The sequence below is a fragment of the Oncorhynchus keta genome, chromosome 35 (assembly GCF_023373465.1).
Source record: "Oncorhynchus keta strain PuntledgeMale-10-30-2019 chromosome 35, Oket_V2, whole genome shotgun sequence".
In the NCBI taxonomy this organism is placed as follows: Eukaryota; Metazoa; Chordata; class Actinopteri; order Salmoniformes; family Salmonidae; genus Oncorhynchus; species Oncorhynchus keta.
The window spans coordinates 35,509,115-35,533,604 of record NC_068455.1 but is presented as its reverse complement, the minus strand read 5'-3'; the positions used below and the strand labels follow the sequence as shown (position 1 = coordinate 35,533,604).

At 46.7% G+C, this 24,490-nt stretch overlaps 1 protein-coding gene and 1 long non-coding RNA gene across 11 annotated transcripts in view; both read right to left on the bottom strand.

Annotated features, from left to right (window-relative positions):
- LOC118368434 (rho guanine nucleotide exchange factor TIAM2) overlaps positions 1–24,490 on the bottom strand; it is a 132,055-nt gene that overhangs the window by 9,808 nt on the left and 97,757 nt on the right. For 6 of the 10 annotated variants that reach the window (XM_052496929.1, XM_035752516.2, XM_035752515.2 and 3 more), the window contains 8 exons: positions 11,281–11,466; positions 7,888–7,956; positions 6,778–6,903; positions 6,213–6,321; positions 3,038–3,217; positions 2,778–2,896; positions 2,320–2,428; positions 1,876–1,934 (listed from right to left, as the gene is read on the bottom strand). In XM_052496929.1, the coding sequence (XP_052352889.1) occupies positions 1,876–1,934; positions 2,320–2,428; positions 2,778–2,896; positions 3,038–3,217; positions 6,213–6,321; positions 6,778–6,903; positions 7,888–7,956; positions 11,281–11,466 (957 nt within the window). Of the gene's footprint in view, positions 1–1,875; positions 1,935–2,319; positions 2,429–2,777; positions 2,897–3,037; positions 3,218–6,212; positions 6,322–6,777; positions 6,904–7,887; positions 7,957–11,280; positions 11,467–13,720; positions 14,147–17,360; positions 17,753–24,171; positions 24,302–24,490 lie in introns of those variants that run through there. The other 4 variants (XM_035752521.2, XM_035752520.2, XM_052496930.1 and 1 more) reach the window with 4 other exon arrangements.
- On the bottom strand, positions 22,138–22,648 carry LOC127915960 (uncharacterized). The gene is made up of 3 exons (XR_008093137.1): positions 22,605–22,648; positions 22,350–22,424; positions 22,138–22,169 (listed from the first exon to the last, which is right to left on the bottom strand). It is a non-coding gene; the product is annotated as an uncharacterized LOC127915960 (long non-coding RNA).

Genomic DNA, 24,490 nt, shown 5'->3' with positions numbered 1-24,490 from the left:
AATCATATGCAGAATGATGGGGAAAAAACTTGTCAGAAAGACAAATTCAACTCAGTCTTTCATCAAATCAGATGGCTTATTCATCACAAAACCATTTGATGTTAGCAATTATTTTAATGATTATGTAATTGGCAAAGTGGGCAAACTTAGGCAGAAAATGCCAACAACGAACAGTGAGCAATTGTATTCATGCATAAAAAACAAATCATGAAAGAAAAGCATTGAAAAGCAAGTTATAATTTCGTAAAGTTAGTGTGGGAGAGGTGGAAAATGTATTGTTATCAATCAATAATGACAAACCTCCTGGCATTGACAACTTAGATGGAAAGCAACTGAGGATGGTAGCTGACTCTATAGCCACTCCTATCTGAACCTAGAGGAAAGTCTTTGTCCTCAGACCTGGAGGGAAGCCAAAGTAATTCTGCTACCCAAGAGTGCTAAAGCAGCCTTTACTGGTTCTAACAGAAGACCTATAAGCTTGCTGCCAGCTCTTAGCAAACTGTTGTAAAAAATTGTGTTTGACCAAATACAATGCTATTTCTCTGTAAACAAATTAACAACAGACTTTCAGCATGCTTATAGAGAAGGGCACTCAACATGTACTGCAATGACACAAATGACTGATGATTGGTTGAAAGAAATTGATAATAAGATTGTGGGAGCTGTACTGTTAGACTTCAGTGCAGCATTTGATATTATTGACCATAACCTGTTGTTGAAAAAACTTCTATGTTATGGCTTTTCAACCTCTGCCATATAGTTGATTCAGAGCTATCTATCTAATATAACGCAAAGGGTGTTCTTTAATGGAGGCTTCTCTAATGTCAAACATGTCAAGTATGGTGTACTGCAGGGCAGCTCTCTAAGCCCTCTACTCTACTCTCAATTAAGTTGAGAATTTTGATAACTAAAAGACAGACCAAAGTTTTTTCAATATCATCTCTACAGCAATAGCCTTTAGCTTTCCAAACAGTTTATCCGCGATTGTATTTTCAAATATTGCAATATGCCTGGCTGAGTCTCTCTGCTTTTCACTGACAGGCACAAATCAACAATCATTTATTTGGTATTTGCAGCAGAAGCTCCCCAAAATGCGGACCCTTCCAACTGTAGGCTATGCACATTTCTTTTTAAAGCTAATGATCCTCTGTGGCCAAATCATGCTTTCTGATGAATGGATGAATGGTTGTATTTATTCCTGTTTAGATAGGACACAAGATTAGGCCTAAGCTAACTTGGCATTATCATTTTGAAAATGTAATTCAAGTTACTTTAGGGAAAACTTTATGGACACGCAGTCTATGCCTTTTAATGTGGCAGAAACACAACCAGTCATGAAGTTTTCATCTGATTGTCAAACAATCACTTCAAAGGGGGGCTTCTGTCGGCTTCCCGTGAACACCCATCTCCTCAGAAAATATCCCCAGTATCCAACCCCAACACTGTGCTCCTGCCATTTGATGAATGGAAAGAGACCTCTGTTATAAAACACCTACATTGTACTGTAATGACAATATCTGAATGTCATTAGGCCTCTACACTTGTAGCCTGAACTGCGTCCACGTGCACCTCGGTGTCGGGCCACTCATCTCTGCCTTTGCAAAATGTAAGTATTCTGGTCAAACCACAAATCAATTTGGAGCGTATATACCACCCAGTTTCAAGTCAGTTCGCTCCTTTTCCATGCGGCTGACATGCCGTAATGTTAAATAATAGTGTAATGATCTATGGTTTTTGGACATGTGGTATTAATGATGATAGGGTGACGTTTAACCAGTACGGCGTACCCCCTCTATTTATTTTGCCGAGGTGCCATACCGGCTAACCTTCACCCCTGAAAAAAGTAAATGAAAGCGATAGAGAGAGAGGACTCACCATCTTCTTCTTGAGCTTGTTGCTCTCCCTATAGACGAGTATCACCGCCTTCTTGAACACTGAAGAGAAACGACATGAACACCGAGGATGAACACAACTTTGGGAATGTACACGGGGAAATCCATCTCCTCAGAAGAGATCTGAATTCACAACATATTGGATTTACAACATTATATCCATAAAGCCCCAAATCATACTGGTGTAACAGGGTTCATCAGTACCATTAATATTCAGGTGGATATACAATACATGTATCTAATAGATAGTCATTAAATGTGGGTTGGGTTTACATGCGTTTGTCTAAAGCCAGTGGACTCAGCATTTCAAATGGAATTTGATAGGAGTTCAGGCAGATAGACTGCCAACCGCCTCTGGCTCTGGCAGGGGCCAGGCAATCTCTTTCCCATAATGCTGCAGTAGCAGTACAGTGTCTCTCCAACTCACCAAACACGGTCAGGTCGGGGTCCTTTCTCATGCGGCCCAGCGAGACATGGGGGTTGAGCCAGACGACAGAGGAATGCATGAGGAATTCTCCCATGGAAAGCTCCGTGACCTGGGAGAGAGAAGAGCCATTGGCCACAGTGGGACATACTAAGTACTGTATCTGTACATGGAATGGGGCTTCGGCTACCTCAACCAAGTGCTATCTATGTGGGGTGTATGTTGAGTATCTATAGGAGGAAGTATCTACAGGGGAACTTAGCTATTTCCAATCAGTTTCTGGAAGAGACGTATCACCAAGAACCCTTGAATAGACTGAATTGACCTTGACGGTTATGCAGCAAACGTAGGCTGTGCTGGTTTTAGCCTAAGTACGTGTCCAGATTAAAGATATGAGCGAGTGTGATGAAAGCTGCTGTAACAGAGGCAGAGGGTAAAGCAGCAGGGTACAGCATAGCTACCTCCTTCTCAGGGCCACTCTGCTCTGCCACCAGCTGGTCAAACACAGAGCCATAGTCCTCATAGATCTTCTGCATCTCATTGATGTGGCTGGCCACCTTCTCCATGGCCTTCAGGGCCTCTGGGGATACAGGAGAGGAGAGGGAAGGGTTATTGTGTGTGTGTGTGTGTGTGTGTGTGTGTGTGTGTGTGTGTGTGTGTGTGTGTGTGTGTGTGTGTGTGTGTGTGTGTGTGTGTGTGTGTGTGTGTGTCTTCAATGTACCTGTGAGGTGGTAGTGCTCCTCGCTGTCTGTGTCAGTAAGGGACACTAGCTCTCGGAGAAGTAGAGGGTATTTCAACACTCTCTGGACTGGTTTGATCAGGTAGGACTCCAGGGTGGACGAGTGCTGCTTCGTTGGGTTCCTCGCATCCAGAAACTCCTTAAAGGCCAGGTCAGTCTTCGCTGTAGACAACAGACAAACAGACTTACTTTACCAAGCCCTGTGCATGTCAGTACTTTTAAATCACATCTCTCATACTGCAGCAAGCTTGGAGGACTGTGCTTGGTGGTGCAAGCATTAGACCTACCATGGTATATTGGTGCAATAATACTTGTCCACAGGGGGGCAGTATAGGCTACTTCTCACCCAAGCATGACCACTGAAGTAAAATCGCAAGGCTGTAGGTATGTACAGTGCATTTTCCACATTTTGTTACTTTATGTCTAAAATTGATTATATATATTTTTTCTTCATCAATCTACACACAATACCCCATAATGACAAAGCAACAAAAGGTTTTTAGAAATGTTAGCAAATGAATTAAAAACAGAGATACCTTACTTACATGATTATTCAGACCCTTTGCGATGAGACTTGAAATTGAACTCAGGTGCATCCTGTTTCTACAACTTGGGAGTCTACCCGTGGTAAATTCAATTGATTGGACATGATTTGGAAAGGCACTCACCTGTCTATATAAGGTTCCACAGTTGACAGTGCATTTCAGAGCAAAAACTAAGCCGTGAGGTCAAAGGAATTATCTGTAGAGCTCAGAGACAGGCTTGTGCCGAGACAGCTATGGGGAAGGTCCCCAAGAACAGGGTGTCCTCCATTCTTAAATGGAATAAATTTGGAACCCCCAAGACTCTTCCTAGAGCTAGCTGCCAGTCCAAACTGAGCAATCGGGGGTGAAGGGCATTGATCAGGGAGGTGACCAAGAACCCGATGGTCACTCTGACAGAGCTCCAGAGTTCCTCTGTGGAGATGGGTGAACCTTCCAGAAGGACAACCATCTCTGCAGCACTCCACCAATCAGACCTTTATGGTAGAGTGGCCAGACAGATGCAACTCCTCAGTAAAAGGCACATGACAGCCCGCTTGGAGTTTGCCTCAAGGCACTTAAAGATTCTCAGAACATGAGAAGCAAGATTCTCTGGTCCGATGAAACCAAGATTGAACTCTTTGGCCTGAATGCCAAGCGTCAAGTCTGTAGGAAATCTGGCACCATCCCTACAGTGAAGCATGGTGGTAGCCACATCATGCTGTGGGGATGTTTTTCAGTGGTAGGGACTGGGAGACTATTCAGGATCGATGAACGGAGCAAAGTCCAGAGAGATCCTTGATGAAAACCAGTTTCAGAGCAGGGGGGCGAAAGTTCACCGTAAAACAGGACAATGACCCTAAGCACGCAGCCAAGACAACAAAGGAGTGGCTTCAGGACAAGTCTGTGAATTTCCCTCAGTGGCCCAGCCAGAGCCCAGACTTGAACCCCATCGAACATATCTGGAGAGACCTGAAAATAGCTGTGCAGCGATGCTCCCCATCCAACCTGACAGAGCTTGAGAGGATCTGCAGAGAATAATGGGAGAAACTCCCTAAATACAGATGTGCCAAGCTTGTAGCGTCATACCCAAGAAGACTGGAGGCTGTAATTGCTGCCAAAGGTGCTTCAACAAAGTACTGAGTAAAGGGTCTGAATACTTACGTGCATGTGATATTTCAGTTTATTATTTTTAATGCATTTGCAAACATTCCTAAAAACCTGTTTTTGCTTTGTCATTATGAGGTATTGTGTGTAGATTGATGAGGGGGGAAAAAAGATTGCATCTATATTAGAATACGGCTGTAACGTAACAAAATGTGGAAAGTCAAGGGGTCTGAATACTTTTCAAATGCACTGTAGATACTGTAAAACATGGTGTAGACATGAGACAGCCACACCACTCAAAACACCATTCAAAAGACACCGTTTCAAAAAAGAATCACTGCAGTGATTTTCATTCACAGTGTATAGAGTGGAGAGATGCTAATATCGGGTGCTGTGTGGTCTAGCACCATAACGCATTGAAAGACTTTCTGGAGGTCAGGTGTTGACATTCCTCGCCACCTCGCTGTTCGTCTCACTATGTGTGGAAGGATTGAGATGCCATTAGAGTATTCATTATAGCACTCTGAGCCACAGACAGACATCCGCATTGACACTTCACACAGTAATTGGAAGGCAATTAACGAGTAAACGCAACGTGTGTGTGCAGCGAGAACCCAGGGAGAACGAGACCACGTAATTACTAGAACCGCTGACAGACGCCCACGGATTCTCTGTGGATGCCCGCATTCAGCTGTGCTGAGTTCCACTGTGCTAGGCTGTGCTGTGTACTGCTGGCCTGTGCTGTGTGTTGTACTATACTGTGCTGCAGAGTTCTGCTCTAATGCACTGCTCCCCTGGTACAGTAGTGCTGTAGTGATTTATCATGTTTACTCTGCTGTTTCCTACCCCAGTTCATTCTGATTCATCAGAGACTGTTGTGGAAAAGGCCAAACCACTTGCCAGATTCTCCCTGTGCCATTAAAACTCAATTTCGGTACCTGCTTCAAGGAATACCGCACAGAATCTTGTAATGGGAGGAATTTAAGAGGCACAAGGGTGCAATTTTCCCACTCTGTTTAATTCATTCTGCACTGGGCAGTGTGCCCAAAATGGAGGAGGCCAACGTCATAGAAATAAATTCAGTTCAACGTTTATATTCAATCATATACACAGGGCCGCTCAAAATTACTAGCAGTCCTCGTCAGCGTTTAATAGTCTCTCTCTCTCATTATAGACCAGCTTCAGCTGTGCCGCGCAATGGGGGAGACTTCAGCTAGCCTCGGCACTTTCACAGTTTTACAGTGGGAAGCCTTTCACAGTTGAATTGATATGAAAGACAACGTCGGGAGTCCAGATTGATAGAGTTAAGACAAGGAGAGAGGAGGTTGAAGTGGAATTGCATCACATCACTTTTACCAAGCGAGTATCTCCTCTCAGAGACATTTTACCGGAGTTGCTTGTTGATGCTGGACCATAGGAGCCCAGTCAACCATGTTATTTACATGGGGATGATGTCATGGAGGTACAAGTGGGTACTGTGTGCAGGTGTGGGGTTGGGGGGCAGCGTAGGGTAGAGAGGAGACCCGTACCTCTCTCCAGGACTTTCTGGACCTTGATGTGGTTGGCACAGAAACCGCTGTAGAGCTTGAAGTGATCAGCGTAGTACAGGAAGGATCCACCCAGAGAGAAGAGAAGCTTCTGGAATCACAGAGAGAGAGACAGAGACAGCCAAGAGAGAGAGCGAGAAAGAGAGAGACGGAGGGAGAGTGTGAAGGAGAGAGGGATGGGAGAGAACATTTGAAGTCGTGACCTGACCACGCTCACCTCCCTCCCATGGGACAGTGTTTAAAATCCCCCCTCTAACCTCTGAGTCCAGTGCTCTTTGACTTGGAGATCCAATTCTCCAAGTCAACATCACAAAATCAATAGGCCACACACGTTGCCTTGTCGATGCAGTAAATCAACCATGCGTGAACCTGTGACATCTCTTCAATAATGAATATCCCAAGGTGTGACAGAACATCATAGCTAACTGGTTAATAAGCCTGTGAGTATGCGGTTTCATGTCAAGTGTGATTACTGCAAGAGATGTTTGGCAGAGGCAGCTGTAACATAAAGGGCATGAGTGTGTGTGTGTACTCCAAACTACCGTACCTTAAACTGCTCAGGGGTCTCCAGCGTTCGGAAGTCAGGTGAAGAGGCGATCCTCTCCTCCAGCGTCTGTAGGAACACCCGCTGGAAGTCCAGCATCTCTGGCAGGCTGCCAAACAGACTATCCATCTGAAGGAAAGGAGAGACAGGAGCCTGGTCAAAGACCTAACAGCAGGCAGTCACTCGTTCACCTCCACCTCAAATGTCTCACGTGTGAGAGGCACTTAGGAACAGCCTCTCTTTCCTTCCGCCTCGAATACAATCTCCCACTCCCTGGCTCTCTCACACCTTCATTAAAAGATATTCAGGGTGTCTTGCTCTCTCCTCCGCTGTGTACCTAGACACGTCTGAGTGTCCATAAAGGGCGGTTTAATCAGCCCCCCTTCCCCAGTGTGTGTCGATGGATCTCTCCTGTGAGAGCGTCGTCCTGAGACTGAGGTTAGCCTCAGTTTACATCAATGTCCCTAGCTCAGTGGGACTTAAGCTACACTAAAGCTACACATCAGCATTCTCCAGCCATATAGCCTTGTGGGCTCACAGGGAGGGACAGTCACACAAGGACTAATCCCAACCTGAGAGAGGGGTCAATTGTGTATCGAAAATGGAAGACAACAATGCATTTGGAGATATAAACAGAATCCTGCGCACGCTTTCTAATATGTGGGCCTATGTCAGAAAGGGACTAAATAAGAAGAGGTTGTGAGAGTTCATTACTAGAGGTCATTTAACCTCACCACCATCCCAATCTAATAAACTATCCATCTTCATCATGAACCAACCTCGTAAAATTCTCCATCTCTATTACCTCCCCCGTCCTCCCCTCTACCCATCCCACCAACCCCCTCCCTCCTCTACCTCATCCAGAGATCCTTTACTCCCAAGTGGTGCAGCGGTCTAAGGCACTGCAATTGCAGTGCTAGAGGTGTCACTACAGACCCTGGTTCAATCCCGGGCTGTATCACAACTGTCCCTGATCGGGAGTCCCATAATGCGGCGCACAATTGGCCCAGTGTCGTCCGGCATAGGGTTTGGCCGGGGGTGTAAATAAGAATTTGTTCCTAACTGACTTGCCTAGTTAAATAAAGGTTAAATATTATTATTATTTTTAAATACCTCATCCAGAGTGAGGAAGGTCTCATTCTGCAAGGGCTTCAGGTAGATCTCAAAGAGGCAACTCAGGTCCTGTAGGAAGAAAAGACAGACAAGAGGTGGGTTAGTGAATCCGACAACACCAATGCCACTCTCATGACACATACAGTACACCACCAGAGCATCATAGGGTGGTATCAGTATCAACAGTTACTCCAACCGCCCAAAACTACTCCGTTATCTTTCCCTTCATCTTCCTCTCCGTCTTTCTCCCTCCCTGTGTTTTAATGGGGCTGCGGCCCATCAGGGCGTCACTAGAGATATACTCATTAGGCTGATTTACGGCCTCCGTCGCCCAGCCAACGCAGCACATCACAGACAGATGGTTTCAGCCGCAGCAGAGGACGTTGGGAAGGCATTCCCTCCCACCTACAAATCCCCCACCCACCGCTCGGAGAGATAGAGTGATTGAGAGGGAGAGCGATAGGGTAGAGAGAGAGAGAGAAAGATAGGGTAGAGAGAGAGAGAGCAAGAGATAACGTAGAGACTAGAGATCATGAGAAAACTAAAATGATAATTACTTGACACATTGGAAAGAATTAACAAAAAAATTGGAGCAAACTATGAACAGAAGGACTATAATGGAATGCTATTTGGCCCTAAAAAGAGAGTACACAGTGAAAGAATTCCTGACCACTGTGACCGACGCAAAATGAAGGAAAGCTTTGACCTTGTACAGACTCAGCATGAGCATAGCCTTGCTATTGTGAATGGCCGCCATAGCCGGTCTTCTCTTGAGAGCCAGGTCTGCCTATGTGCACACTGCCCACAAAACCGAGCTGCACTTCCTAACCTCCTGCCAAATGTATGCCCAGAGAGAGATATTTCCCTTAGATACCACAGACCCACAAAGAATTTGAAAACAAATCCAATCTTGATAAACTCCCATATATTTTTGGTGAAGTATCACAGTGTGCCACCACATCAGCAAGATTTGTGACCTGTTGCCACAAGAAAATGACAACCAGAGGAGCACAAACACCATTGCACGTAAATACAACCTATATTTATCAGTTTATTTGCTTTCCCTTTAATACTTCAACTATTTTCACATTGTTACAACACTGTTCAAATAATATAACATTTGAAATGTCTATATTCGTAAAAAGAAATAGTGAATGTAATGTTCATTTTTGATTGTTAAATTCCCGTGTTTATTTTCTATTTCACTTGCTTTGGCAATGTAAACATGTTTCCTATGCCAATAAAGCCCTTTGAATTTAATTGAAATGTTATTGAAAGGGTAGAGACACGAGCTATAGGGTAGAGACAGAGACAGAGAGAGAGAGAGACAGAGAGAGAGAGAGACAGAGACAGAGACAGACAGAGACAGAGAGAGAGAGAGAGAGAGACAGAGAGAGAGAGAGAGAGAGAGAGAGAGAGAGAGAGAGACAGAGAGAGACAGAGAGAGACAGAGAGACAGAGAGACAGAGAGACAGAGAGAGAGAGAGAGAGAGAGAGAGAGAGACAGAGAGACAGAGAGAGAGAGAGAGAGAGAGAGAGAGAGAGAGAGAGAGAGAGAGAGAGAGCTAACCACTTCTGCGAAAATTGAAAAACACTAAACAAACGAAGAATTACCTATCCAAAATGGAGATATGGGTAAACCACTTCTCTAATCTTTGTGGCCCTATAACAAAGAACAAACATCAAAACCATATACATGATCAAATACAAATCTGCGAATCAACTATTAAAGACCACCAGAACCCACTGGAATCTCCAATTATCTTGAATGAACTACAGGACAAAATACAAACCCTCCAATCCAAAAAGGCCTGTGGTGTTGATGGTATCCTCAATTAAAATATTAAATATACAGACAACAAATTCCAATTGGTTATTCGAAAACTCTTTAACATTATCCTTAGCTCTGGCATCTTCCCTGATATTTGGAACCAATGACTGATCACCCCAATCCACAAAAGTGGAGTCAAATTTGAAACCAATAACTATCGTGGGATATGCGTCAACAGCAACCTTTGGACAATTCTCTGCATTATCATTAACAGCAGACTCGCCTTGGGATGAGACAGGGATGCAGCTTAAGCCCCACGCTCTTCATCATACATATCAACGAATTGGCGAAGGCACTAGAACAATCTGCAGCACCCGGCCTCACCCTACTAGAATCTGAAGTCAAATGTCTACTGTTTGCTGATGATCTGGTGCTTCTGTCCCCAATCAAGGATGGCTTACAGCAACATCTAGATCTTCTGCACAGATTGGGCAGACACAGACCTGGGCCCTGACAGTAAATCTCAGTAAGACCAAAATAATGGTGCTCCAAAAAAGGTCCAGTCACCAGGACCACAAATACAAATTCCATCTAGACACTGTTGGCCTAGAGCACACAAAAAAACTATACATAACTTAGCCTAAACATCAGCGCCACAGGTAACGTCCACAAAGCTGTGAACGATCTGAGAGACAAGAAGGGTCTTCTATACCATCAAAAGGAAAATAAAAATTTGACATACCAATTAGGATCTATCTAAAAAATACTTGAATCAGTTATAGAACCCATTGCCATTTATGGTTGTGAGGTCGAGGGGTCCGCTCACCAACCAAGACTTCACAAAATGGGACAAACACCAAATTGAGACTCTGCATGCAGAATTCTGCAAAAATATCCTCTGTGTACGTAAAACACCAAATAATGCATGCAGAGCAGAATGGGTAACCAGTGAAGGGCAACCAGTGAAGAACAAACACCACTGTAAATACAACCCATATTTATGTTGATTTATTTTCTCTTTTGTACTTTAACCATTTGCATGTCGTTACAACACAGTATATATACATGACAGTTGTAATGTCTTTATTCTTTTGGAACTTCTGTGAGTGTAATGTTTACTGTTAATTTTGATTGTTTATTTCACTTTTGTATATTATCTACTTCGCTTGCTTTGGCAATGTTAACATATGTTTCCCATGCCAATAAAGCCTTGAATTGAGAAAGAGGGGGTTAGAGAGAGAGGGGGTAGAGAGAGGGAGAGAGAGAGAGAAAGAGAGGGCTGTAGGATAATCAGCCGACTGACACAAATGAAGACAGACGAGGTGGAGATCATGAGAGGAGGTCCTTAATGTGCTCTGAGAAAAGGGGTGAGATGGAAAGTTGAGCTGTACAGGGCCTCTGAATGATGAGCCTATGTACTGTAGAGCATAATGAAACAGGCTACTGCTGTGCGGTAGGTAGGGCCTTCTTTGTTACTCCCCATGACACCACAGAAATAGATCATGTCTTGTTACTCTTCAGTGGCTTTGCTTTCCTATGCCCTGTCTCTTTATCCTGGCTCAACTAAATAGACTGAATTGGGAAATTGGCCATTATCTTCAAGAACTAGAAAAAAGAATGACCTTGACGTAGGACTTCTCTGTGTCCACCAGCTCCTGGATGACCTTGCTGAGCCTCTCGGTGGAGCTCATGTGTCGGGGGCAGGTTCTGAGCAGGGTGGGCTCGGCCCCTGGGTTCGGGGGATCTTTGTGGCCATCCATCAGGCCCCCGGAGCCCTCTTGGAAGGTGTGGTACAGCGTCTCCACGCTCTGCAGGGGGCGATAGAGAAACAGAGTGGTTAGGGACCACAGGAGAACAGTAACATGTAGACACAAAGCTTATTAGGATCAAAAGGACTTTTGTTAATCTATCAATCAAAAAACAATATCCCCATCAATCAGCACAGTAATACGGTATCAGACAGAGCTGTCATCGGCTCCTGTAGCTCTATGTTTCCAGTACTCACAGGCTGCTCTCCACTGCAGAGGAGCTGCCAACATGCCCTGCAAAACCTCTACTCAGACCTATCGCGCCGTGTGTGTGTGTGTGTGTGTGTGTGTGTGTGTGTGTGTGTGTGTGTGTGTGTGTGTGTGTCCAGTGAGTGTGCATAGAGACACTGCAGGAGAATGCGTTTTTGAGTGAGAGAGACGCTGATTGTTACACAAGCAATTCTCAGAAAATACCCTGCCTGTCACCATCAATATTGCACAGCAACAGCGCAGATACATTCACACACACACAAACCAAATCGATTAACAGCCCTCACAGTAAAACAACCCAGCAGAACCCAGATAGTGTCTAAAACCCAGTGTGGCCTATACCATAGAGACAGGGGACAAATCAAGTCCTCTATTAAGCTAAGCCAGTAGTTCATCAGGTAATTAGAAACCGGGTGGTTTTAGCCCTGAATGATGATTGGCTGAAAGTTGTGGTATATCAGACCGTTTACCATGGGTATGACAAAACAATTGCTTTTACTGTTCTAATTACATTAGTACCCGGTTTATAATAGCAATAAGGCTCCCTCGGGGGTTTGAGGTAGTTGGCCGATATACCACGGCTAAGGGCTGTATCCAGGCACTCCGCATTGTGTCATGCAAAAGAACAGCTCTTAGCCGTGGTATAATGGTCATATAACACACACACACACACACACACACACACACACACACACACACACACACACACACACACACACACACACACACACACACACACACACACACACACACACACACACACACACACACACACACACACACACGCTCACGCTCACGCTCACCCTGGGCCTTATTGCTTAATTATAGCATGGTTACTCAGGAGGGTGCCAAAGCAGATTCCATACTAATCTGTAGAGAGGACAGAACTAGGCAGCACTGTGGGAGCAGCATGGCTATGGCAGGGGTCTTGGGGCAGGGGGCTGGTGGCTCAGGCCCCCACTGAGGGGAATGGGATTCAGGCTAGGCTTGGCTGGCCTCTAGACACGACCACCCAGCCAGCAGCTCTGGGTCTCCGCGTGAGCTAGGATAATTAAGCTGACCCACTGTGTTAACATACTGAAGGCTGTACACTGTAGATACACAAAAGAACAGACGCAGGGCAAGCATCGGCATCCACAGACACACACACTGAATGTAGTGAATATGTTTCACCCACACACTAACACAGACCAAAGCTTCTCCATATTGCAGCTGAAAAGGCTATGAGACTGACTGAAGGATAACTTGTTGACATATTAATCAGATACCCTGCGGCAGCTTCAGAGGCAAACTAGCCTCACACAGACAGATAACGTTCGTTTCTGATGCCACACTCACAGGCGCACACACACAGAAGGATTCTCCCAGTCTCGCAGCATGACTATTCAGCAACTTAATACGGGTGACCTGTGAGAACGACTAGGGGGGGTATGAGTCAGAAGTCTCCCTGTCTCACACAACAATCTGACCAAGTCTGAGCCGAACGCCTGACGGCTAACCCAAATATCCAATCAATTAAGATCCGCGAACAGGCCGCTCGGGAGCCATGGAGAGGGGGAGCGGGAGGCAGCAATGCACCCGGAGAATGGACATGCACATCCGACAGTGCTAGTCTCAACTCTCCCTCCCTATTCTGCTTACGCTTGACAGCTCCCGCTACATCTGGGCTCCTCTCACAGTTTTAGCGCTTATACTAAAGCCCACTTACACAACACCGGGAACTGACTGTTTTCTTCTGATTAAACAACCATGAAGCCTGTGGGGATTCTAAGAAGAATTATCTAAATCCTATCCTGCCAATTAGCCCATCTGCTCTCCCTGTTGTAAAGCCAGACATCTCCCTCTCCCCATGAGGAATAGTTTTAACCTCTCTGTCACAACACCTACAGCCCTAAAACACGTTGAGCCCGAGGTTGATACCCATCGCCACACTTAAACAACTAGACAGTGAAAGGCTAAAGCCCACTAATGCTGTCCTTCCCTATTCGGATGGTCATTTCTACTCCCATGGCAAAAGCCTCTCGTCCCTCTCTGTCCTACTCACCATGAAGAGTAGTCTGTAGAGGAGCCTCCAGGCTGCTGTGGCCTGTCTCTGGGTCCTACAGGCCAGGTTACAGCCTTTCCTATGCAGCCTACCTGACCTGCACGCTGGCATCACGGCTGGACTGGACCTGACCACTAAAATGGCAATTAGTTGTTCTTGACTGGACAGTACTAGATAGTCCCAATCAGATCCTCACGTTCAGTATTCCCACACCCCGCCTCTTCCTCATTAGTGACTGAACCCCCCTGTCTGTCACGTCGTCTTCCTCCTCCTCCTCCACCAGGCCAGGAGAAGCCTCAGTCTACAGAACACCTCACTCTCCAGGGGCAAGGGGCCATTTGATGGGAGCTAGCCATTGATCCTGAGTCTAGAGGTTCTGTGAGCGTAGGCATTTGACTAAAAACTGCTGCCCGCACCAATCTGCATATCTATCAATCAGACGGCCGGACCGAGCGGACAGTGCGAACGGAGGGGAATTCCTCCCTCGCTCTCTTTTTCTTTCTGTCGGTCTCTCTCACCCCATCTCTGGTCCACGTGACCCTTGTCAGCTTCCAGAGGGTATAATGCAGAGGTCAGGCTGCCAGTGTCATGCTGCCACAGGCCTGAGGCCTGGCCTCCCAATACATCAACACAATGAGGACTCTTCTGGCCCGCAAGCCTCACTGTTGCACTGTCACACGGTCAGGAACAGCGGCGTCTGTTCAACAGGCCAGAGGTGGTCCTGGAATGAACAATTGTTGGTGCTTTTCAATAAAAACATGAGTCCAAGCCTATGTTAAGAGGCTATGCTTCCTGGTAAACAACATCGTACTGAGGGGTGTCCTGCTGCTGGGTCTGCTGTTTGCAGACAAAGCCGAGTGACAACTAGCTGATTGTTCCAAATCCAATCCAGGACTGGAAGCTTAGGCCTGTGTGGGCAGACCATTCCAACACAACAACACAATTAACTAGCCTAACTACAGTCTCAGTATAGAAGCAACATATTCCATTAGATTCCACTACGTCCCCACCCCTTGAAGTGAACAGCATTCTCAGAACGCAGCACAAACGTGTGTCTTAAAAAGGTGTCGGAATGTCTGAAAGTGTGTGGATAACTGCACTGAACATTTAACACTGGAAACAGTTGGCTGATATGTATTTGGGTATTGTTCATGTGAAGTCCTAGACGTGTTGACATGGGAGATGTCAGAAGGAGCGGTTTGTGAAGAGGAGTCGTTTGTGGAGAGATTATCGCTCCTGCTTGACGTGTCAACAGTGCGATTACCCAGTCTGGTATTTTCCACCCACGGGCAAGGTGTCACACACGCACACACGCACACACACACACACACACACACACACACACACACACACACACACCCTCTCTTCTGCTCCCTCATACACCCAGTGGCAGCCCAACACACCCAAGAGGCTCCTAATCCAAGGTCAAAGGGCCTCCACTGACATCATATTCAAATAGTACGCAAATACAGTACGCAAACAAACCCGGCCCAAAGAGAAACAAGAGCTGTCAAACAGTGGAGTGACGCCGGATACTGTCCATTCTCCCGTATCTCTGCCAAACATTAAAATAGAGTAATTAAAAGCAAAAGGCTAAGCCTACTTTAAGAGATGAATCGCTTTCAAATTAAAGAAAAGAATCCTCCCGGCGCCAAAATACTCTCTTTTAGAAAATAAACAATCCCAAATGGAAAGTCTAAAGTATAAAGCCAGGGATAAAATATGGGGTGTCCCTCGGGCCGGCTCAGCCCATTGCTCAAAGGAGAGTGTCCTGTCACACCACAGTAAGGCTCTAACAGAGGCTGATTCATCCCTCAGGTTAGGCCTATTGTGCAATGTTGCCATCTGCTTTTTAAAGCTCAATAAATAAAGAGAGTTTCTCATAAATCAAACAGGGAGGGAGGGCCCCCGTCTTCTATTCCCATTATACGCTTTCTTTTTCATTCTAAACAAATATTATTCCACCGGTTCTTCAGAGTGCGTGGAATACTTCAGAGAATGTCGGAGACTTCAGAGTGCATGTTTCATGATAAGTCCCCATAGGGGTGTGAGACAAAAAGCATTACACCCCCCAGGTCACATCAATATCAAATGACAGCAGAGGAACGGTAGCATAGCAGCAAACCACTTCCCTCAACATGAAACCAGGTCCAATCAATTGAAAGCAGTCGGGAGCAGTCAATGATGGGTGAGCCTTCTCCTAGCCACATGACCTGGTGCCTGGACAGAACATGTAGCTGGGTGAGAGCAAACACTACCTACCGCTGGTCCAGAAACCTGCCACAGGGGATGTCTGAGAACATCTGACTGAACATCAGGCTATGGAAAGGACAGACTCTGATATAAAGCAAAAGCATAAATAAAAGAAAAGCCAAGTCAACCCTCCAGAGACAGGCTGGACAACCGGTGGACTGAGTACAATAAATAATACTAGAGAGTAAGAAGAATGACACAGTGACTCAGTTGTAGCAGCACACCCTCAAGATCTACTGCAGTATGACAGTGAATTGACCATTTCTCCCATGGGGAGCTGCTACATGTACTGTATACAACATACTTAACTATAAACTGGTTGGTTCGAGCCCTGAATGCTGATTGGCTGACAGCCGTGGTATATCAGACCGTATACCACAGGTATGACAAAACATTTATTTGTACTGCTCTAATTATGTTGGTAACCAGTTAATAATAGCAATACGGCACCTCGGGAGTTTGTGGTATATGGCCAATATACCATGGCTAAGGGCTGTATCCAAGCACTCCGTGTTGCGTCGTGGTTAAGAACAGCCCTTAGCCGTGGTATATTGGCCATATACCACACCCCCTCATACCCTGACTACAAAATAAATGTAGAAATCTATGTTATTCAATTATTGCACCCACACTGCTCCTGCGCGCCAACGAGCGTCTGCGTTGCTAAGAGTTAAAATAGAAGTCCTTAGTATTTCTGACGCAGATCGCGCCGCAAGTCCTGCCTCTCCCATCTCCTCATTGGTTTATAGAAGCAGGTACCCATCTCCTCATTGGTTATACCCACGTGGGAGATTGAAAGACAAACTGTGTTGCCGGTTGTTGTGGTAATACTATGAAAGTTTAGATGCCAATCACCATATAAGTTCAAAGATGAAAAGGCCTGGAAGGAGGAGAGATGACTAGAAACGATTCGGTTGACCGTTTTGTGTGTGGATTCATTGTCAGAGTAGAGGACCTTGTGCATTTCAGGTAAAATAACAACTCAATGTTATATCCCAGGACAAATTAGCTAACAGCAAGCTAGCTAAATAGGACTAATTATCTAGCAAGTGCAAGCTAGCTAGCTAAATTGACAAATATTTAATGCATTTCGACCTGTCCCCAAATTAATGTAATTGGTTCAGAGTTTGTTTTGATATTTTAAACTGCGTGTCGTGATCGCGTTTGGGGAAAATTAAATTATACATGATGGCGCACACGCGCAGCCGGTTTGGTTTTCACGTCAGGCCTTATTGCTTAAATGAATCATTAGTAGAGGCAGGTTGGACAAACAGGGACGTGTCAGCACATAAAAACATTGACGCCTACTAACACTATGTGACCTGTCCTAAACATACTAACTAAAATAACCCTGGCCAAACAACTAGAAAGGACAGTGTTGGGTTACCAGGAGTCCAGCGCGTGGGTCGGGTACTGTAGGTTTCTCACAGGCCACACATCCAGCCATGTCGTCCAGCAGCAGGTCCAGCTTGTCTTTAAACAGCTGTCTGAGGGTGAGCAGGGCCGAGCCCAGAAACAGATCCTTCTCCTCGGCCTCACAGCCACCTGACCAAAACCAGCACATGGCCAGCATGGAGCACAGGGCCTGGGCTGGGGACTGGTCCCTGATGAACAGCTGGATCAGGGTGGTGAGGTAGACACAGGGCCTGGCCTCTTCCTCCTGCTCCTCCGCCACAGTCTCCCTCCTCTCAGCAATCAAACCTCCACCCGGTCCTGAGCCATGGTATAGGGCTGCCATTCCAATGCACACCAGCTCGCCTCTTCTTCTCCTCCTCCGGCGAGCCCTCTTAAGCCTCTCTCGATAGGTCTATCCCTCCTCTCCCTCGGTCTCTCTGCATTAGGGCCGCTCCAGACGCTGGGGCAACTTCCCAGCAGTAAGCCCAGATTATTAGGCTAGTCACAGCCATATGGTGACTGATAGACTTAGTCATCATCACCACCACCCACTACACCCCCTCCAATAGGCAGGTCCTGGAGGAGGGACTGGGGACGTCGGAGTTTCCCAAGGAGGAGGTAAGTAGGTGGGAGAAGTTTAATGAGGCTGTAGGTCTTTCTAGAGTCCATTGATCTTTGCTGGCTGTTGTGGTTCAAAAGATGTAAAGAGGAGAGTAGTAATAACGCAGTAACTGGAGAGCATGTCTCACCTCTCACATTCACACAGTTTAAAAAGGTGATGAAAACGCCCTTCTTACATTCTTAGCCTAGAACAGAGCAACGGATTTCTTAACGGGTATAGCACCCAAAGTACACGCTGCCATTTACAGTACGCTGCCCAGTCAGTTCCTGTAAGGACCATTTGTGGATTTCCCACAATCACTAAATCATTGGTGAAGCAAACCAAGTGATTGGATTAGGGCTGACCCCATTTAGTGGTTGATTGTTTGGTTGGTCGATAGGATGTTGGTTGACTGAGATTTCTTTAGTCGAGCAGTAGAAAACAAATCATGGTGTACAAGACACTGGTCTGATTGGCGCCTGTCTGAGTGGACTGATCCATTGTGGAGACCGTGGGGGTGGCACAGTCCATCACTCTAAGACATGTGCTACTGAAATTGTATATGGTTATATTACGCAAGAACAATGGTGCAACAGAAATGGCTGTAATTATGTTGCAGCTTCAGCAACACAGACAGCCCTGTACACACTGTTGATGTGTGGTGGTCGCTGCAGCAGGGAGGAGAGGGAGACAACACTATAAACACTGTTGATGTGTGGTGGTCGCTGCAGCAGGGAGGAGAGGGAGACAACACTATACACACTGTTGATGTGTGGTGGTCGCTGCAGCAGGGAGGAGAGGGAGACAACACTATACACACTGTTGAAGTGTGGTGGTCGCTGCAGCAGGGAGGAGAGGGAGACAGCCCTATACACACTGTTGATGTGTGGTGGTCGCTGCAGCAGGGAGGAGAGGGAGACAAGACTATACACACTGTTGATGTGTGGTGGTCGCTGCAGCAGGGAGGAGAGGGAGACAACACTATACACACTGTTGAAGTGTGGTGGTCGCTGCAGCAGGGAGGAGAGGGAGACAGCCCTATACACACTGTTGATGTGTGGTGGTCGCTGCAGCAGGGAGGAGAGGGAGACAAGACTATACACACTGTTGATGTCTGGTGGTCGCTGCAGCAGGGAGGAGAGGAGACAACACTATACACACTGTTGATGTGTGGTGGTCGCTGCAGCAGGGAGGAGAGGGAGACAGCCCTATACACACTGTTGATGTGTGGTGGTCGCTGCAGCAGGGAGGAGAGGGAGACAACACTATACACACTGTTGATGTGTGGTGGTCGCTGCAGCAGGGAGGAGAGGGAGACAACACTATACACACTGTTGATGTGTGGTGGTCGCTGCAGCAGGGAGGAGAGGGAGACAACACTATACACACTGTTGATGTGTGGTGGTCGCTGCAGCAGGGAGGAGAGGGAGACAACACTATACATACTGTTGATGTGTGGTGGTCGCTGCAGCAGGGAGGAGAGGGAGACAACACTATACATACTGTTGATGTGTGGTGGTCGCTGCAGCAGGGAGGAGAGGGAGACAACACTATACATACTGTTGATGTGTGGTGGTCGCTGCAGCAGGGAGGAGAGGGAGACAACACTATACACACTGTTGATGTGTGGTGGTCGCTGCAGCAGGGAGGAGAGGAGACAACACTATACACAATGTTGATGTGTGGTGGTCGCTGCAGCAGGGAGGAGAGGGAGACAACACTATACACACTGTTGATGTGTGGTGGTCGCTGCAGCTGGGAGGAGAGGGAGACAACACTATACACACTGTTGATGTGTGGTGGTCGCTGCAGCAGGGAGGAGAGGGAGACAACACTATACACACTGTTGATGTGTGGTGGTCGCTGCAGCAGGGAGGAGAGGGAGACAACACTATACACACTGTTGATGTGTGGTGGTCGCTGCAGCAGGGAGGAGAGGGAGACAACACTATACACACTGTTGATGTGTGGTGGTCGCTGCAGCAGGGAGGAGAGGGAGACAACACTATACACACTGTTGATGTGTGGTGGTCGCTGCAGCAGGGAGGAGAGGGAGACAACACTATACACACTGTTGATGTGTGGTGGTCGCTGCAGCAGGGAGGAGAGGGAGACAACACTATACACACTGTTGATGTGTGGTGGTCGCTGCAGCAGGGAGGAGAGGGAGACAACACTATACACACTGTTGATGTGTGGTGGTCGCTGCAGCTGGGAGGAGAGGGAGACAACACTATACACAATGTTGATGTGTGGTGGTCGCTGCAGCAGGGAGGAGAGGGAGACAACACTATACACAATGTTGATGTGTGGTGGTCGCTGCAGCAGGGAGGAGAGGGAGACAACACTATACACACTGTTGATGTGTGGTGGTCGCTGCAGCTGGGAGGAGAGGGAGACAACACTATACACACTGTTGATGTGTGGTGGTCGCTGCAGCAGGGAGGAGAGGGAGACAACACTATACACACTGTTGATGTGTGGTGGTCGCTGCAGCAGGGAGGAGAGGGAGACAACACTATACACACTGTTGATGTGTGGTGGTCGCTGCAGCAGGGAGGAGAGGGAGACAACACTATACACACTGTTGATGTGTGGTGGTCGCTGCAGCAGGGAGGAGAGGAGACAACACTATACACACTGTTGATGTGTGGTGGTCGCTGCAGCAGGGAGGAGAGGGAGACAACACTATACACACTGTTGATGTGTGGTGGTCGCTGCAGCAGGGAGGAGAGGGAGACAACACTATACACACTGTTGATGTGTGGTGGTCGCTGCAGCAGAGAGGAGAGGGAGACAACACTATACATACTGTTGATGTGTGGTGGTCGCTGCAGCAGGGAGGAGAGGGAGACAACACTATTCATACTGTTGATGTGTGGTGGTCGCTGCAGCTGGGAGGAGAGGGAGACAACACTATACACACTGTTGATGTGTGGTGGTCGCTGCAGCTGGGAGGAGAGGGAGACAATGGGTGCTAGTCACAGTCACTCACTGTCTTTTTTTAACACAGTGCAGCAAGTCTGAGCCCGGCCCGGCACAATCAAAGCAATTGCGGTCGGACTACCTCTAGTCATTTGTGTGTGTAAATGATTGAATCACACAGTGTGCTTAGAGCATCAGACAAGCTCAGTGAATAGAGCTAAATGTGATTAAAACACATAGGATGTGTCTATATGGAAAAATGGGACAGGCCTACTTTCGATATTGGCGGCGAGCGAGGCTACAGTAATGGAAGGATGTGGTTACTGCTCTATGCACTGTCAAATCCCTCTTAGTTAAGGGTTGGAGGAAGTTAAGGAGCTTACTCTACTCAGCCTGTTGGCAAATGGTATGTGTAGCAAAACAACTTCACGCCATTGCCAGCCATTTCATATAGTTGTACAGCTCCTGTTGGGAGTTATGAGGTTTACTACACACCCTCATGGAGCTGGAAAAACTATCACGAGGACTGTGCACTGGAACTTAATGCACTGGAACCTAACGCACTGGAACCTAACGCACTGGAACCTAACGCACTGGAACCTAACGCACTAGAACCTAACGCACTGGAACCTAAAGCACTAGATTCTAAAGCACTAGAACCTAATGCACTGGTACCTAAAGCACTAGAACCTAACGCACTGGAACCTAACGCACTGGAACCTAACGCACTGGAACCTAACGCACTGGAACCTAACGCACTAGAACCTAACGCACTGGAACCTAAAGCACTAGATTCTAAAGCACTAGAACCTAATGCACTGGTACCTAAAGCACTGGTACCTAAAGCACTAGAACCTAACGCACTAGAACCTAACGCACTGGTACCTAACGCACTGGAACCTAATGCACTAGAACCTAACGCACTGGAACCTAACGCACTGGAACCTAACGCACTGGAACCTAACGCACTGGAACCTAAAGCACTAGATTCTAAAGCACTAGAACCTAATGCACTGGTACCTAAAGCACTAGAACCTAATGCACTGGTACCTAACGCACTAGACCCTAACGCACTAGAACCTAACGCACTGGAACCTAAAGCACTAGAACCTAACACACTGGAACCTAACGCACTAGAACCTAACTCACTAGAACCTAAAGCACTAGGACCTAACGCACTGGAACCTAACGCACTGGAACCTAATGCACTGGAACCTAAAGCACTAGAACCTAACGCACTGGAACCTAACGCACTAGAACCTAACGCACTAGAACCTAACGCACTGGAACCTAACGCACTAGAACCTAACGCACTGGAACCTAACGCACTAGAACCTAACACACTGGAACCTAACACACTAGAACCTAACGCACTAGAACCTAAAGCACTAGAACCTAAAGCACTAGAACCTAACAAACTGGAACCTAACAAACTGGAACCTAACGAACTAGAACCTAAAGCACTAGAACCTAAAGCACTAGAACCTAACGCACTGGAACCTAAAGCAGTAGAACCTAACACACTGGAACCTAACACACTGGAACCTAAAGCAGTAGAACCTAAAGCAGTAGAACCTAACGCACTGGAACCTAACACACTGGAACCTAACACACTGGAACCTAACACACTGGAACCTAACACACTAGAACCTAATGCACTAGAACCTAAAGCACTAGAACCTAAAGCAGTAGAACCTAACACACTGGAACCTAAAGCAGTAGAACCTAACACACTGGAACCTAACGCACTGGAACCTAACGCACTAGAACCTAACGCACTGGAACCTAAAGCACTAGAACCTAACACACTGGAACCTAACACACTGGAACCTAACGCACTAGAACCTAACGCACTAGAACCTAACGCACTAGAACCTAAAGCACTAGAACCTAACGCACTAGAACCTAACGCACTGGAACCTAAAGCAGTAGAACCTAACACACTGGAACCTAACGCACTAGAACCTAAAGCACTAGAACCTAACACACTGGAACCTAACACACTGGAACCTAAAGCACTACAACCTAAAGCACTGGAACCTAACACACTGGAACCTAACACACTGGAACCTAAAGCACTAGAACCTAAAGCACTAGAACCTAAAGCACTGGAACCTAACACACTGGAACCTAACGCACTGGAACCTAACGCACTGGAACCTAAAGCACTGGAACCTAACGCACTGGAACCTAACGCACTGGAACCTAACGCACTGGAACCTAAAGCACTGGAACCTAAAGCACTGGAACCTAAAGCAGTAGAACCTAACACACTGGAACCTAACGCACTGGAACCTAACGCATTAGAACCTAACGCACTGGAACCTAACGCACTGGAACCTAAAGCACTGGAACCTAACGCACTGGAACCTAAAGCGACGTCCTAAATAATAAGGTGACTGTCCGAGGCAACATCATTCCATATGGAGCAATGTGATGAAAGAAACATGGTAGTCTAGTAGCCAATGAAATGCTACTGGTCAACTATCCCAACCTCACAAAGTCCAATAAGAAACATTACACTGGTATTAATGACTACAACAGCCTGGTGTTACAACAAAATGTGGTAAATGTGGTTTAAAAAGAGTTTTGGTTGTGTCATGGTGTTGATGTATACAGTGTCGCTGTAGCAGAAGTATCTAGGTGATATTCAGTGATATTCAGTGTCAGCTCCATTAGTCAGGTGTGATGCTGCTGTGTGGGCTGGCCAGGGTGTCAGTCTGCTCCAGGCCATGGGACCTACAGTACCATACTACCGGGGGGGGGGTCCCCAAACAACAACAACAACAACTTGGCAACATGGCAGTGGGGAACCTCATCTAGTGTCAGAGCACTAGGGTAAATACTGAGTTAACTGTGCTTTGGTAGCAGCTGCTCACCGTTTTAATATAAGAAAATTGGAAACCACTAGACCAATTAATCAAAGTCAGTCAGTGTTCCGCGGCAGGCGATTGCTGTGACAAGAGGCTTGAAATGAGTCTTTCCTTCCCATCCATCTCCATTCAGTCACAGGCTGGCTGGCAGGCTGCGGTGGGCACTTATTCTGCCTGAAACACAGGTGATTTTCTACCCATTGACTAGATTGTTTTGTTTCCGCTCCGGGGCACAAACTGACTCCGGTATTGAGGCGAAATTCCAACCGTTCTTGACAGCTATCAGATTTGCCACAACAAAATCTCACAGTGCTCGCTTTTACTGCATGGTACCTATTTGTCTCAGTATCTCTCGTTCACACACGCATGCAATTGTACAAACACTCCTCCCCACACACACACACCTTCCACTTACACACACGCCTCCGGTACCTCTCCGCTGGTACGAAGACAAACACTGTGTCCGGTGCAGCAGCAGCAGCAGTCAGAGGTACTGCAGTGCAGATCCCAGTGCAGCGGGACTCATTCTTGTCACTGGGCAAACAGAGCGAGAGCTGAGGAGCCGGTCTTCTCTAATCCACCTCTTCACTGACCTCAGACCTGCTATTACAGAGACTTAACAGAGCCCACTGGGACATACCATGCCTATATGGTTTAGTGCATAGTATCACTGTAATGTCTAATGGAACAGTGTATATAGGGGCATTACATAGGGAACACATT